The sequence below is a fragment of the Clarias gariepinus genome, chromosome 24 (genome assembly GCF_024256425.1).
Source record: "Clarias gariepinus isolate MV-2021 ecotype Netherlands chromosome 24, CGAR_prim_01v2, whole genome shotgun sequence".
In the NCBI taxonomy this organism is placed as follows: domain Eukaryota; kingdom Metazoa; phylum Chordata; class Actinopteri; order Siluriformes; family Clariidae; genus Clarias; species Clarias gariepinus.
This window is the reverse complement of record NC_071123.1, coordinates 470,163-488,023: the sequence shown is the minus strand read 5'-3', so window position 1 is coordinate 488,023 and position 17,861 is coordinate 470,163. Positions and strand designations below refer to the sequence as shown.

The following is a 17,861-nucleotide window of genomic DNA, read 5'->3' as shown; positions in this document are numbered from 1 at the left end:
CGTCTAACATTGCTGAATATCACATGCTAACATGCAGGACTCCACACCTTGTCATGACGGAGTGATGGCTGAGAAACAGCCAAAGAGTAGAAAGTCTAAAGAGGAAAAACCATGCAGGTGCAGAATAAAATTATGATCTCATACAAACTTGAGGCTGTGCATTAGCCTCAAATTCTAATTTTATTCGTATTAAGTTCAAACAACATTTAGTTGCAATCAATAATAATATTAAACAAGTTTGCTTCATATTTTGTGTAACAAATGGAAAGGTACACAGTAATATAACATAAAATTAAAAACCTACAAATGTTTGGGTCAAACAAATGTTACCTAAATACTAATATAAAGTGTGGGGGTAAAACAAAGTTCAGGGTGTATCCGGTATGTTCAACTGTCACTCTCAAAGGCCATCTCCAAGGGAACAGTGACCCCTCCCCACCTATCCTTAAACTTTTACACTAAATGAGGTGCTGTGAAGGGAATCTTCAAGATCTGTTTTGACAAGCTCAAGAGAATGGCCACAAGAAAAAGGAGTGACATTTAGACACGTTTTCTGGCAACTTCAGCCAAATTCAAATTCAAATTTTATTTGTCACATACACAGTCATACACAGTACGATATGCAGTAAAATGCTTAGACAACTGCTCGTGACCTAAAATAGAAGACTATGAATAGTAAAGGAAATAAATATGAAAATTAAAATATAGGGTAAATAAAAGTAGGAAAAAATAAAATAAAATATAAAAACTAAAGTTAAAAAAAATAATAAATAACTGTACAACAAAAATACACAATACAGAAAATATTTGAAGAATGTATGAAGAAATATAGAACAATAAGAGCAGCTGAACGGGTAGGTATATATTTATGTAATTTTTGTGTGGATAAATGGTAGAATAAATGGTAATGTCCAACGTTTGTGCAATCCACATATTTAAAGTGTCTAGTGCAGTGCAAAATATGCTTAAAAGTGATTTATTTAAAGTGACTTGTGACAGAGTGATATGATGACCACCAGGTGTAGTTGTGCACACAGAGCCACAGAGGTTAAAGGTCCTACACATCATATTTTTCATTTAATGTTAATATGATCTTTAGGGTCCTAATGAAAAGTTTGTATTATACGTTAATTAAAAATTCTAAATTATTGTGTAAAAAAAAACACTAATTTTACCTGGTAAAAACTAGCTCTGTTCTCAGCAACCTGTTTCAGTACATGCTAATTTAAATACTCATGACCTCTGCTGAGCCCGCCCCCCCCGTTCTGTGGGGCGTGTCTTCACAACACACGTGTGTATAGCCACGGGAGTGTAGTCCAGTGCGGGCAATGCTTTGGACTGCATTACCCACAAAGCATTGCCCACAACGCAGTGCTTTGTGGGTAATGCAGTCCAAACTGGAAAACGCTGTAATATAGAGCCTGAGCCTGTTTTCTTCAGTCGTTTTTGGTTTGATTTAAGTACGGAACCTACGCGGAAGTTTGTAATATCGCCTGACAACGCAGAAATTAAAAGAATGGACATGCATCGACTCGATTTGTCTTTCTCATCACTGCATGGGCATAAATTTACGGGCTGTTACGCTGCCGCGAGCAACAACAACAAAAGCGGAGAAGCTTACTGAGAGAGATATGGACGTGATGTGTTTACTGATGTGTTTACATGACTTCTTAATCTTCGACAGACATCGTTATAAACCATCTAACGTAACAAAGGTAAGCATAATATAGTTTTCCGACTACGTACACAGTTTGCAACTAGACAATCACCTCAATGCATTGTTTATTATAAACGGGCGATTAGGAATTATATAGAGACGGATGTACACAGAGAAGAAGCCATAACCATGTTCTATGAGAGTATAAGTTAACTTACACTCCGCATTCATCGTGATTATTAGGAAAGGCGATCTGCAAAGAGTCATAGTAAAATAAATTACACTCACCGAGCCTGGTGAAGATGAAGCAGGAACACGAAGCGTTAGTACAGATCCATTTTTTAGGAGCAGCTTCCTAGTAAAACCTGCTTTATATTGACCTGCGTTTATAAAGCAGTCTGGTGAAAAATGATTATCGCAAACATGAACGCATTTAGGTAAATCGGCGGGGACGTTAGCTTCAAAAACTAAATTCAGCCACTGCGTCCTCACCCTAGGTAGGTACCCTAGGTCACTAACCCTAGGTAGTGAGTGACAACTGCTGTGTTCGCAATTACACCCAACAACTGTACACAACACTCGCTTAGGCGCCATTTTGCTCCAGCGGCGAAAAACAATGGCCGACAGCTTCTTCTCACTCGGGGCGGGTCTTTGCTAAAACACCAGTGTCAATCAACTTGTGTAGGAGTGGCCTCTTGTGGTGTGGCGTCACATCGACAGGCATTTGCGATTGGCCTGATTTCAGAAGGGGCATGTTATTGTAATAAATGAAAAGAAAACCACTAGGCGGCTCTTTATCATTGTAGAGTGGTTGTGTACGCACTCTCCTAACACACAGTTCAGTCCAAACAGCTTAAAAAAGTGCATGTAGGCCTGTATGACCCCTTTAAGTGTAATTTATGCAAGAAGACTTTTTCCACAAAAGAAGGAACTACTTCAAATTTGAGGAAACACGTGAAATCTATGCACCCAACTGCGCTGTTAGCACAAGTGAGAACAGAGAGTGGCCCTTCTGCAGTTGGAGTAGTTTACAGCATCACTTTAGCCAGACCCTCAACTAATACATTGACCACATCCACAACAACCAATTTAGCAGCAGCACCCACCATCATCCAAGAATCAGTTAGGGCACCGAGACCCCATCATCAAACCTCAACGGACAGTTGTCTTAACCATGATGAACCCCATTGAGACACAGCAAACTTGATGAGGTCATGGTCAAAATGATTGCTTGTGACTTTCAACCATTTCCAGTTGTTGAGGATAAGGGCTTTAAAGAATTTTTAAATCTTTTGGCCCCATCATACGTTTGACCACGAAGAAAAAAAAAATCTTGTTTAACAAGCAAGGGCAGACATAATGGACAAAATCAAGGGTGCCTCTGCTGTATATCTCACAACAGACTGCTGGACTTCCACCATAGGTTACATGACTGTGACTTGTCATTTTATAGAGGATTTTTTAAAATCTTTTAGACTGCTTTGTTTTTACAGAAAGACACATTAACTCTCACTTGGCAAGAGAGTTGTCCAGGGTTACTAATGAATACAATGTGAATAACAAAATTGTAGCTTGTGTAACAGACAATGCCAGAAATATTGTTTTAGCTCCCATACCATGCTTTGCTTATATGCTAAACCTCACTGTCAAAGCTGCACTGAAGGAGGACCAAAAGTAGTGATGGGCCGATCCACGATTTTCCAGTTCCGATCCGATTCCGATACACGACTGTCGATACCGATACAGATTCCGATATAATACATCTTTTTACTTTAATATTAGCATTATTTTTGTTGAAATTGTGCTGTTTGTAAGATTACATCACAGAATAAATAAACTATTAAGCACTTGTTAGAAGCGCAAAAAAATATACACAACTACTTTGTATTTAAAGGCATTCCAAAGGAATTTATGTCACACTTCACAAAAAGGTAGCAGCAACAGCTGTAAGATTTTGTAAATATCAAAAACACAACAATCTTGTTTGAAACAAGTTCAAGTATTATGTCCATTTTAGCAGCAACAACTGTGTAAAAAATAAAAGTGCAAAACTAATACATTTTAAATAAATATCTTAACACTCAAAAAAGTAAGTTAAAAACAATAAGCCCAGACGCATCTATTTGACAGGTCAAGCAACAGACCAACAACAGCACCAACTGAATAAGGCTTTAAAATAAAACTGCAAAGAAATAAACATCTTCAGAGTAAAAAAAAAAAGTCAGTTAAAAAAACCCGAAACAATGTGGCTACCTCCAAAATCTGGAAAAAAAAAAACAAGAAGTCAAATGTGGAAGTCAATCTAGGGCATTAAACACTTTTATCAAGAAACCTTGGCAGGTTTTTCTTAAACAAAATAATATTTTCTGCTCTCTCTGCCGTGTCTTTTTTTCCTGTTTGCTAGCATAAACCCCTGCTCTTTCCGTGAAATCTCTGCAGGTGCTTGATTAAATTAGTTGTATGTATGACGCAACCGTACTTCCACCCCTCGGCACGCTGGCTTTATACACATTGCAAGTAGCCGTCTTGCTTTTCGGCGTTTCCAAACTAAATTATCTCCAAACGAGCGACATTTTGTTCACAACAACGGCTAATGTTATTCGCTTGCTCAGATCGAAGTTGCCGCAGGTTTATGGTATGGAATAAGGAGCGGTGCATTGCGTCGAGTTTAAGGTCCAGTGCAAGCTGCGAACTGGAATATATAGATCGGGCCTGTCCGACCAATATCCGACGACGGACTTACAGCTATATCGGACCCGATACCGATATTATATCGGATCGGGCCCATTTCTAACCAAAAGGTGATCTCTATTGCAAAAGGTGATCTCTATTGCAAAAGGTGATCTCTATTGCTGAATACTTCCACAGAAGCCCAGTTGCTTCAGACAGACTCAAGACCACACAAAAACAGATATGACAGAAGTGTAAAACAGGACGTGTCCACAAAGTGGAATTCAACTTATGACACATTGAAAAGGTTCACTGATCTGAAGGGTACAATCATCTCTCCACCCAGGCACTCACCAATGCTTCCTTGTCAACATTAACACAAGAGAAATAGGAAATTGCCAAAAAATATGTTGATACCATTAAGCAATTGGAGGAGGTCACCACTAAAGTGAGTGCAGAAAAGTAAATAATTCAAATTCTTTTTGCTTAACATTCATATAAAACAGGATTTTAAACTCTCATTTCCTTAAATATATGAATACTTACATTACAAAACATGTGTACAATATGGATAATAATAATAATAATTATGAGAAATTACATTCAATATAATTGTTCATCTTTGTAGGTTTGTGACTGCCTTCAAAGTCATTGCCAGGTTTCAGAGGAGTCACTACTGTTTAGAACCTGTTAACAAATTAGTGGACACCCTCATGTCTGAAATAAACTGAGGGTTTGGGAAAGTTTAATTTATTGAGAAGCTTGATTTAAGATTCAAGATTTAAAGAACGTTATTAATCCCAGAGGGAAATTGCTTATGCTAGGTTATAGTTGCTCTCAGTTGTTATCCAAGGGAAGGTTATAAAGGTAATTAATAATAATAATAAGCAAAAAAAAGGTCTTGAAACATAAGTTCTTAAAACAGTATGCTAGTTGCTAATGCTACTTGCTTGGACCCAAGGTTCAAAAAGTGAGCTTTTGTCAATTAATAGGCTGCAGATGCGACAGTAAACAGGTAAACTACACCTGCAGCGATCGCCACTGCAGATGCCATGTTTTGAAAAGACTTTGACGAAAGGGTAGTTTTTTTTATATAAAACAATATTGTTGTTAGGCTTTATATTGTAATAAATTGATAGCTATATATTATTGTTGAGGCAAAAGTGGCAAACTAGTTTATCTAGTGTAAAAACTTTCCCTTGTTTAGTTAAACTTTACAATTTATTTAAAAAAAATTTTTAATTTAACAAAATAAAAAAATAAAAAGAATGGTGTAATACTGTGTTTGGTGTTTATTTTATATATGTAAATATGTAACGCCCCTTTGACCTATAATTAGACCCTATAAAGTGGGCGTCCTGGGTTCTCTTACCCAAATCTCCAACGTAACAAGTTATACTAATGTTGCGTTCCTAGGTAACTATTAACTACTAGCTATCTACCTACTTCAATGTATTATAAACCTCAAATGCAATAATCCAAATATATTAAACACACACACAAGACAAACGTTTGCCACTCAGTAGTGATCTTTCAATAATTGTATTCTTAAAGAAAATATAAACGGCCAGATAAATGCTTATAAAACATAAATTAATTCAATGAAACAAAAATATTAAAGCATTCCCATTTGTTATAAAATAAAATATTAATTTGGCAAAGTTACTCCATTCAATTCAATACAAAATAAACATTCAATAATTTCCCTTCTAACTTATTATACTAACTATGGGCCCCCTTTTTTTAAGCTTAAACTAAGCCGGCATCCCATTTCAGTTAAACTCTTGAAGACAGTTTTAGTTGCAGGCCTGAATCGTTGCTCGTGAGCGGTGAGGCCTTTAAAACTAAAATGGCCGCTTCACGCCAGTGGCGCAACACAAAATAAAATGGTGACTCACCACGGTTCGTAGAACTTAAACGAAATGGTCAATTCCATGTCTCTATTCCATGCACTCACTCCTTAAGCTCCTCGGGGCGATTCTCCTCGCTGCCTTACAGTCCATACAAAACGGTCGGCGCACAACGCGTTGTCCTCGCGCCGTCGGTCATTCGAGAAATTCACGAACTGCAGCATGCGAGTCTTGCTAGCACAATTTGTTCGGATTAGCGTGGCGCTAACCGTGATGTCGTCAAACACGCCGCGAACTAGGTTAGTTCACGCGGGGACAAACTCTCGCGACTCCGTTTCCGGACATCCGCGCTTTTACTCAGTAAACGTTCGGTTATCGTTCTGACTACCAGTCACTCTTAATCTCACAGAAAACGCGCGTTACGCTTTCTTCTCAGCAAAGTTCTGTGTCACTCCATTAGCGCAGCAGGAAAAACTCTTTCTGACAGGAATCTGCAGCTTCCGGGTCACGCGCTGTCTTTCTCAGTCTTTTTCCATTGCTTGCCTCCGATTGGCCAACTTTAGGTGCATGCACAACACTCTCACTTTCATTTCTAACTGTGACCATTCATGTGAAACAATGCAACCATGGGGGGGCGCAATCCAGTGTCTTCTTGTGCCAGTCCCAAGTCTGGATAAATGCAGAGGGTTGTGTCAGGAAGGGCATCCGACGTAAAACATTTGCCAAATCAATGATGCGAATCAAGAATATAATTCCCATACCGGATCGGTCGTGGCCCGGGTTAACAACGACCGCCACTGGTGCTGTTGACCTACAGGGTGGAAATTGGGCTACTGTTGGTCGAAGAAGGAGAGGAGGAAGGCGTGTTCGTAAGCAGAGAGAGAAGAGGAAAGGCAAGAGTTTAGGAGTGATAGTAGGGACTTTGAATGTTGGGACCATGACAGGGAAGGGAAGAGAGTTAGTTGATATGATGCAGAGAAGAAAGGTGGATATACTGTGTGTACAGGAGACCAGGTGGAAAGGTAGCAAGGCTAGAAGCTTAGGATCAGGGTTCAAATTGTTTTACCATGGTGTGGATAGGAAAAGAAATGGAATAGGAGTTATCCTAAAAGAGGAGTTTGTAAGGAATGTTCTAGAGGTGAAGAGAGTATCAAATGAGTGATGATGAGTCTGAAGCTGGAAATTGAAGGGATAATGTTCAATGTTGTTAGTGGTTATGCCCCACAGGTAGGATGTGAGTTAAAAGAGAAGGAGAAATTCTGGAGTGAGTTAGATGAAGTAATGCAGAGCATCCCCCGAGGTGAAAGAGTGGTGATTGGTGCAGACTTCAATGGACATGTTGGGGAAGGGAACAGAGGTGATGAAAATGTAATGGGCAGGTTTGGTCTTCAGGACAGAAATGTAGAAGGACAGATGGTGGTGGACTTTGCAAAGAGGATGGAAATGGCAGTGGTAAATACTTTCTTCCAGAAGAGGCAGGAACATAGGGTGACATATAAGAGTGGAGGCAGAAGCACTCAGGTCGACTACATCTTGTGTCGACGTTGTAACCTGAAAGAGACCAGTGACTGCAAAGTGTTGGTAGGGGAGAGTGTAGCCAGACAACACAGAATGGTCGTGTGTAAAATAACCCTGGTGGTGAGGAAGGCGAAGAGGACAAAGGCAGAGCAGAGGACAAAGTGGTGGAAGCTGAGAAAGGAAGAATGTTGTGAAGTCTTTAGGGAGGAGTTGAGACAGGCTATGGGTGGTCAGGAGGTGCTTTCAGTTGACTGGACAACTACAGCCAATGTGATCAGGGAGACAGGTAGGAGGGTACTTGGTGTATCATCAGGTAAGGGGAAAGTGGACAAGGAGACTTGGTGGTGGAATAAGGAAGTCCAGGAGTGTATACAGGGAAAGAGGCTTGCTAAGAAGAAGTGGGACACTGAGAGGACTGAAGAGAGTAGACAGGAGTACAGGGAGATGCAGAGTAAGGTGAAGGTAGAGGTGGCAAAGGCCAAACAAAGAGCATATGAGGACTTGTATGCTAGGCTAGACAGTAAGGAGGGAGAGGCGGATCTGTACAGGTTGGCAAGGCAGAGAGATAGAGATGGGAAGGATGTGCAGCAGGTTAGAGTAATTAAAGATAGAGATGGAAATGTACTGACAGATGCCAGGAGGGTGATGGGAAGATGGAAGGAGTATTTTAAGGAGTTGATGAATGAGGAAAACGAAAGAGAACAAAGAGTAGAAGAGGTGACTGTTGTGGAACAGGAAGTAACAAATATTGGTAGAAGTGAGTTGAGAAGGGCGTTGAAGAGGATGAAGAGTGGAAAGGCTGTTGGTCCTGATGACTTACCTGTGGAGGTATGGAAGTGCTTAGGAGAGATGGCAGTAGAGTTTTTGACAAGTTTGTTTAACAAGATCTTGGAGAGTGAGAGGATTCCAGAGGAATGGAGGAGAAGTGTATTGGTGCCAATTTTTAAGAACAAGGGAGATGTGCAAAGCTGTGGCAATTATAGAGGTATAAAGCTAATGAGCCAGACAATGAAGCTGTGGGAAAGAGTAGTGGAAGCTAGGTTAAGGGAAGAGATGAGCATTTGTGAGCAGCAATATGGTTTTATGCCTAGAAAGAGTACATCAGATGCAGTATTTGCTTTGAGGATGCTGGCGGAGAAGTACAGAGAAGGTAACAGGGAGTTGCATTGTGTCTTTTTAGATTTAGAGAAAGCGTATGACAGGGTGCCAAGAGAGGAGCTGTGGTATTGTATGAGGAAGTCTGGAGTGGCAGAGAAGTATGTTAGAGTGGTGCAGGACATGTATGAGAGCTGTAAGTAAGTGGTAAGATGTGCTGTAGGTGTGACAGAAGAGTTTAAGGTGGAGGTGGGTCTGCATCAAGGATCGGCTCTAAGCCCCTTTTTGTTTGCTCTGGTGATGGACAGGATGACATATGAGGTAAGACAGGAGTCCCCATGGACTATGATGTTTGCAGATGACATTGTGCTCTGTAGCGAGAGCAGGGAACAGGTGGAGGAAAATTTGGAGAGGTGGAGGTATGCTCTGGAAAGCAGAGGAATGAAGGTTAGCCGCAGCAAGACGGAATACATGTGTGTAAATGAGAGGGACCCAGGAGGATCGGTGAGGCTACAGGGAGCAGAGGTAAAGAAGGTGCAGGATTTTAAGTACTTGGGGTCAACGGTCCAGAGCAACGGAGAGTGTGGAAAGGAGGTGAAGAGGCGGGTACAGGCAGGTTGGAATGGGTGGAGAAAAGTGTCAGGTGTGTTGTGCGATAAAAGAGTATCAGCGAAAATGAAAGGAAAGGTGTACAGGACAGTGGTGAGACGAGCGATGCTCTACGGCTTAGAGACAGTGGTCCTGAAGAAAAGACAGGAGGCAGAGTTGGAGGTAGCAGAGCTGAAGATGTTGAGGTTCTCTTTGGGAGTGACAAGGATGGATAGGATTAAGAATGAGTTTATCAGAGGGACAACCCACGTTAGATGTTTTGGAGATAAAGTCAGAGAGGCCAGATTGAGGTGGTTTGGACATGTTCAGAGGAGAGATTGTGAATATATCGGTAGAAGGATGCTGAGGTTGGAACTGCCAGGCAGGAGGTCTAGAGGAAGACCAAAGAGGAGATTTATGGATGCAGTGAGAGAGGACATGAAGTTAGATGGTGTGAGAGAAGAGGATGCACAGGATAGAGTTAGATGGAGGCAGATGATTCGCTGTGGCGACCCCTGAAAGGGAACAGCCGAAAGACAAAGAAGAAGACCATTCATGTGAAACATAAAATAACAATCTGTACAACAGAATAACATAACTATACAAACACATCAGTGTCAGACAGTATATATAAATACATGTCGATTACATTGAACATTATACTCCTAAGAATTTTAACCCCTTCATTCCTCATCGGGTTACATCTTCCCCCTTCTAAACGGCTGATGTCCTCATCAGATTTATCCTCTGAACATGTTTGACTTCAAAGAATCAAACTCGTAAAGGTCTTGTTCAGGATTCTTAATTACACCCAATTGTAATTACTATCCCTCTGTGAACTATGGTTATGGGTTGGTCCGTTGCTCTACCTGGCTTGTCATAGGTAAGTCTAATGACAGGCTTAACCCTCCTTTTCCCAACCACATTAACCCTCTCTGGCAACTGAATCTCAGTATTCTCTCCAACATCCCCACTGATCTCTGAAACTTGATTAGAATCAGGATCCTCGATAACAATCATCTCTACCACTTCGCTTTCTTCTCCAGCAGTCCCCTCCAAGATATCAGCCCCTGAGTCAGTCCCTGATTCTGGTTCCGACAACGACTCTAAGCTGGGTACTCTTTCGGAGTCTAGTCGCACTAATTCTGTCAACCTTGGGATGCTGGGTGGACAATACTCTCGGTGATCAAACTCTGAAGATGACTCACTTAACTCACTCTCTGTTCTATGCCCTATGGCCTGCTCCGTCTCTGCGCTCTTTCGCAGTTTTCTCTTGACTACCTGTGGTTTCTCCTCTTACTCTTACAAACTGTCCAATGGGCAGAAGATGTTCCCTATGCAGGGTCCTCACTTGCCCTCCCCCATTCTCTGGTTGGACACGATATACTGGCAGGTTAGGCATTTTGTCAATTACAATATATGGAGTAGGGTTCCACCTGCTCTGCAGCTTGTGTTTCCCCTTTAAGCCCAAGTTTTTAACTAAAACCCGGTCTCCATCCTTTAGCACTTGAAAATTCAGCTTTTTATCATGGTTTCTCTGGTTTCTCCGATGTGTCTTATTTGCTGTCGCCGTAGCTAAACGATATGCACTTTTTAGCTCTTCACTCAGTTTGGCTACATACTGAGAATGAGGGACCTTGTCATCGTCAGGGGACACACCAAAACACAAATCAACCGGTAACCTTGCTTCCCGCCCGAACATGAGATAATAGGGAGAATAGCCGGTGGCGTCGCATTTGGTGCTGTTATATGCGTGGACCAAATATTTAACATGCTGACTTCACTGACACCTTTTCCCTGTACTCAACGTTCCAAGCATTGACAGGAGTGTTCTATTGAACCTCTCAGGTTGAGGGTCACCTTGTGGATGATACGGTGTTGTTCTAGATTTTCGTATACCAAAAATCTTAAAAGTTTTTTTTATCAACTGACTCTCAAAGTCACGTCCTTGATCTGAGTGAATCCTTGCTGGTAGTCCATAGTGGACAAAGAATCTCTCGACCAGTATCTTAGCAACGGTCAAGGCTTTTTGATTCCTGGTCGGGAACGCTTGAGCATACCTACTGAAATGAACAGTCACTAAGAGTATGCTATTCATTCCTTTACTGTCAGGCTCAAGAGACAAAAAGTCAATACAGATCAAGTCCATAGGCCCACTACTTGTATCTGGTGCAAAGGTGCTCTCTGCACTGGACTTTTACATGCTACACATGTCCCACAATTATGTACATAGCTCTCAATCTCGCTGGACATTTTGGCCCAGAAAAATCGGGTTCTTACTAAATCAGTCGTCCGCTCTTGTCCCAAGTGCCTAAGTCGTCATGCAAGGACTTTAGAACAACAGGTACATATCTGGACGGCAAAACTAACTGTTTGATCTCTACTCCTGAGGGCTTTTTGCTTATACGATGCAACAGTCCATCTTGGAACACTAATCTGTTCTGTTCTCTTTTTAACAACATTACTTCAGGTGGCAGGCCCTTGTCCTCCGGCCACTTGCCGTGCTTAACAGCTTTAAACACTGGTCCAATGCACAAATCATCAATCTGTGCTTGTCTAATGTCCTGTTTGGTCAGTGTCTCCAGACCTTCCCTATTCAAGCGCACCGGATGAGCATAAGCATCAGGTATGCATTCTGGTGATGCGCCTAACTCAAGTGCATACTGAGGCGACATGTCTGCTGTCTCAACTTCCACCCGCTGGCAGATGGCTTTCACACCAGGTGATGGAATGTCTTTCCAATCACCAGAACAGTCACCCTCTGGTGGGTTTCGCGATAGTAAATCAGCATCTACATTGTTTCGGCCAGGGCGGTACTGGATGCTGAAATCATAAGTCGCTAAACCTGCGAGCCACCTATGCCCAGTTGCATTCAGCTTAGCAGTGGTCAGCACGTAAGTTAGAGGGTTGTTGTCAGTGCGAACCGTAAACTTAGCCCCATACAAATAGTCATGAAACTTGTCCACAACTGCCCATTTTAAAGCCAAAAACTCCAACTGATGAATCGGGTAGTTCTTCTCCGAAGGTGAAATCTTTCTACTGGCAAAAGCTACAGGTTTTAAACCCCCTAGGTGTTCCTGGTATAGAACTGCCCCAAGCCCCATGAAACTCGCATCAACATGCAGCACATAAGGTTTGTCAGGGTCAGCGAACGCCAAGACTGGAGCATGGGAAAGGCAGTGAATGATCTTGTGGAAAGCTTCTGAACAAGACATGTCCCATCTCTCTCCAAAGGGTTCTGATTCCTTAAAGTAAATTTGGTCACTTTTAGTGAGCTTGCGTTTACGTTGGGTAGGCGCATACCCTTTCGTTAGTTCTGTCAAAGGTCTTACTATGGTTGAATAGTTTGCAATAAAGCGTCGATAATATCTGCAAAAGCCAAGAAACGATCTTAAACTCTTTAGATCCACTGGTTTTGGCCAGGTCTTAATAGCTTCGACTTTTTTAGGGTCGGTTGCCACTCCATCCGCAGAAATTATGTGCCCAAGGTAGGACACCTTGGTTTGACAGAATTGGCACTTGTCTAATGAAACTTTTAATCCTGCTTCCGCCAACCGATCAATAACACTGAGAAGTCGTTCTTCATGCTCCTTTAATGTCTTTCCGAAGATGATAAGATCGTCCTGATAGACCAGTACCTGAAGCAAATTCATATCCCCCACTACCTTTTCCATCAGACGTTGGAAAGTGGCAGGGGCCCCGGTGATACCCTGTGGCATCCTCTCAAATTGATAGAAGCCTAACGGGCATATAAACGCGGTCTTTTCTTTGTCTTTTTCAGTCATTGCGATTTGATAATAGCCGCTTCTCAGATCCAGCACAGAGAACCACTTACTTCCCGACAGACAGTCCAACGCATCATCAATGCGCGGAGTGGTATACTGATCAGGCACAGTTCGTCTATTTAGAGTGCGGTAATCAATGTACATCCGTATGTTACCGGTTTTCTTACGAGCTATCACGATTGGTGACGCATACGGGCTTCTCGACTCTCTGATAATTCCAGCTGTTAACAGCTCTTGAAGATGTCTCCTAACATCTTCGATATCAGCAGGTGCTATGCGGCGAGAACGCTCACGAAAAGGCCGGGAATCTGTTAATCTAATGTGGTGATCAACGCCCTGGGCTAACCCCACATCCCATTCATGCATGGAGAAAGCATTAACTCTTTCCGCCAACCTTTGACACAATCTGGTTTTCCACACCTCTGGAACAGGAGAATCACCAAAGCTCAACAGATGTATGTCTAGACTCTTAGGTGAATTTAAGTCCTTTGATACCGAAATAACAGGGTCTACAGGATGTAAACGGCCAATTACTTTCCACACTGGAATCACGACTTCTCTCTGTGTCTCATTTTGAACCTTGACAAGGAGACTTTCTTTCTGTACTGTTGATTTGGCTAACACTACTGGTTGTAGGAGAACACCCGCTGGCAACGGATCAGTATCAGAGGCTTCAATCATGAACAGATCACTCATGGGTGATGATTTCCACTTCACACGACACTCTACACATTTACTGGTACATGGGGATATTGTCAACGGATTGGGACCTACCCACTGTACACAGCCAGCATCATCAGATGTAACCGATTTTGCAGTGGTTTCTTTCTGACAACAAATTTTAATGCCTAAACTCTGGGAAAGGTCAACCCCTGAGGTTTCTCTACATAGCGTGGCCAATCCTGTGAACAAACTTGCATTAGTCCCCAAGATGACTGGTGTCTGATCTGGGCTCTTAGGACCAGGACATATTAAAGCTAGTACTGAAATTGTTTCAGGATGGCCTGTCACTTCAGCCGGGAATTCCATTGTCACAATCACATACCCTTTATATGGGTAGCTTGAGTCACTTAAGCCCCATATTGCTAACCCAGACACTTGCTGAATTGGAATATTACTCAGAAACTGGTTGTACCATTCCTCAAAGATAATGATTACTTGTGAACCGCTATCCAGCAGAGCCTTGCAATTTTGTCCATTAATTTTTACAGACACCAGAGAAGTAGGGCCTACTAATCCTTTAGGCAACCCACTAACTCTGGGAGCCTTTACTACCCCCCGCTTGGAATAACACACATTTTGGCGGTTCTTATTGCTCCTAGATAGGGTGGTCTGATCTTTCTTCTGAAGGGAACGGACAAGTCTTTGGATCACTTTGGATTGGTTCCCTTTATTTCTACATGCAGCCGAAAAGTGACCATCCTCTCCATATCGATAACAGATGATTGGTTTTGACCCATCCTGACCCTTCCGGGTGACATCTCTAGAGGTGTCTACGGGCAAGACAATAGTCGAGCAGTTTGAAGGGCTTTTCTCCTGCCCAGCCACCTTCTGCTCAAGTCTGTTCAACTGTTTTTTCAACGAGGCTATTTCAGTGTCACTGTCAGGTTCTAGTGTTGTTACTTTCTTGCTCGTTACTCCCATACCAGCGCTAGTCTGAGAGGATGAATTTATCATGCCTACCACCATGGATTTCAGTTATTTTATTTCTTTCTTTAGTGCCTGAATGTCCTTCATCTGACCCTCATTGCTTAGATCAGTACTGACAGTTCGCACCGATGTATTTAATCTAGAACGTGAGGTCTCATACTCCTCTTCTTCACGAATCTCAGACAGCAATTCTAAGAAATCAGGGGGATTTTTCTTCCTCTCCCTCAAACGTAGTTGAATTACCATTAGGTTTGATGACACAGCACCCCGAATCAGTTGTTCTAAACGTACTCGATTGGCTTCAGCTGCTGAAATGCCACCTTTCCGAATGACCTTAGCCAATGTCTGCTCTAGTCTTTGTAAGAAATCAGACAGAGGTCCTCTCTGTCTCTGTTGCATGAGGCGGAATGAAAAGTATAGATCCTCGCCAGATTCTACCATTCCGAAAGCACTTTCCAGGGCTTTTAAACATTCGTCTGGACCAATATTGGCATTGACCAAGCGTGCTGCTGGCACAATTTCCAATGCAGGGCCCTTCAGACTCTCCATAATTCTGCGTCTCTTCTCCTTTGCAGAGGAGTCACTCTCTTCCACCATGAGTCTAGCTTGCCCGAGCCAATGCTCGAACTGTTCTTCTCCTGCCGGTGTGGGAGAAACACCAGAGAACACACGTAAGCGCCGGTACCCACTGCTCTCCGCAGGGGACTTTACAGTTTTTTCAAATATCTCCCCCATAGCGCGAATGATGGACTCGGGTGAGGACCCTGCATGACCCATTAGAGCTTGTAGGTCACCCAAAGTTCTCTGCTCTGCCCTTAAGAAATCCTGCAACCGAGTGCTAAACTTACTAGGCTCCGAGGCCTTTGCAAACAGTGTGATGAGCAACCAAGGCTCTTTTTGTGCAGGGGACTGAATCTCAGAAGGAACAGCTGGAGAATCCACAGATTCCTTACATTCACAAAACACCATCCACTTGTTTCCGGATGCAAGATATTTCATACCCCCAACACGCACACGACCCAGACACTTTACTGTGTGTGCTACCTCCTCAATTTCAGCAACCTCTAAATCCTTATCAATAATTAACATGAAAGCATGAGAGACATTAACTCTTCACTGCTACACCATTTGCGAAGTTCTTCTACAAACATGTTGCGGCTAGCCATTTTTACTATTTTTAGGTAAACTTTAATTATGATAATTACCAAAACCATAAAATTTCAACTAAGCTTACTTTTACTCTATTTTACTAAATCCCAGCGGTGCCTCCATTTTATGTAACGCCCTGTTGACCTATAATTAGACCCTATAAAGTGGGCATCCTGGGTTCTCTTACCCAAATCTCCAACGTAACAAGTTATACTAATGTTGCGTTCTTAGGTAACTATTAACTACTAGCTATCTACCTACTTCAATTAATTATAAACCTCAAATGCAATAATCCAAATATATTAAACACACACACAAGACAAACGTTTGCCACTCAGGAGTGATCTTTCAATAATTGTATTCTTAAAGAAAATATAAACGGCCAGATAAATGCTTATAAAACATAAATTAATTTAATGAAACAAAAATATTAAAGCATTCCCATTTGTTATAAAATAAAATATGAATTTGGCAAGGTTACTCCATTCAATTCAATACAAAATAAACATTCAATAATTTCCCTTCTAACTTATTATACTAACTATGGGCCCCCTTTTTTTTAAGCTTAAACTAAGCCGGCATCCCATTTCAGTTAAACTCTTGAAGACAGTTTTAGTTGCAGGCCTGAATTGTTGCTTGTGAGCGGTGAGGCCTTTAAAACTAAAATGGCCGCTTCACGCCAGTGGCGCAACACAAAATAAAATGGTGACTCACCACGGTTCGTAGAACTTAAACGAAATGGTCAATTCCATGTCTCTATTCCATGCACTCACTCCTTAAGCTCCTCGGGGCGATTCTCCTCGCTGCCTTACAGTCCATACAAAACGGTCGGCGCACAACGCGTTGTCCTCGCGCCGTCGGTCATTCGAGAAATTCACGAACTGCAGCATGCGAGTCTTGCTAGCACAATCTGTTCGGATTAGCGTGGCGCTAACCGCGATGCCGTCAAACATGCCGCAAACTAGGTTAGTTCACGCGGGGACAAACAAACTCTCGCGACTCCGTTTCCGGACATCCGCGCTTTTACTCAGTAAACGTTCGGTTATCGTTCTGACGACCAGTCACTCTTAATCTCACAGAAAACGCGCGTTACGCTTTCTTCTCAGCAAAGTTCTGTGTCACTCCATTAGCGCAGCAGGAAAAACTCTTTCTGACAGGAATCTGCAGCTTCCGGGTCACGCGCTGTCTTTCTCAGTATTTTTCCGTTGCTCGCCTCCGATTGGCCAACTCCAGGTGCATGCACAACACTCTCACTTTCATTTCTAACTGTGACCATTCATGTGAAACATAAAATAACAATCTGTACAACAGAATAACATAACTATACAAACATATCAATGTCAGACAGTATATATAAATACATGTCGATTACATTGAACATTATACTCCTAAGAATTTTAACCCCTTCATTACTCATCGGGTTACAAATATATAACTGCATAGTACTATGGGAACCTCTCTAATGACACCCATCGACAACCCTCACCTCACAATTGTCTATATGTTTATATTTAAAGTTTGGAAACTGTGCATGTATTGGTGGGATGAGTTTTGTTTCATTTTTGTAAACTGCTACCATTGTTTCTCCTACTGTTATTTAGAGTGTATATTTAAGTAAATAACATCACAATACATAAAAAATAACACGAGATCATGCAGTATTTGTGGAGCTATAATAACTCAAATAAAACTAAATTTAAATAAATTTTCCGTATTGTCTTGCCAGGTGGACAACAAGTAACACAAATTAGTGCTCTTGAGGATCTTCAAAGAGGAGTATATTTCATGTCCTCCTTAAGTAAACAACTATCTCTTTTGTTTTAATAACATGCAGAGACAGGTTGTTGGCTTTACACCAGTTTGTTAGCCTTGGCATTTCCTCTCTGTTTGCTGACTTAT

At 41.9% G+C, this 17,861-nt stretch overlaps 1 protein-coding gene across 1 annotated transcript; it reads right to left on the bottom strand.

The window, feature by feature from the left end:
* Positions 1–14,861: 14,861 nt before the first annotated feature.
* LOC128512576 (paraneoplastic antigen Ma1 homolog) lies at positions 14,862–16,915 on the bottom strand. Its single transcript, XM_053485922.1, has 2 exons — positions 16,789–16,915; positions 14,862–15,742 (listed from the first exon to the last, which is right to left on the bottom strand). The coding sequence occupies exons 1-2, from the start codon at positions 16,913–16,915 to the stop codon at positions 14,862–14,864; spliced, it is 1,008 nt and encodes a 335-aa protein (XP_053341897.1).
* Positions 16,916–17,861: the final 946 nt, after the last annotated feature.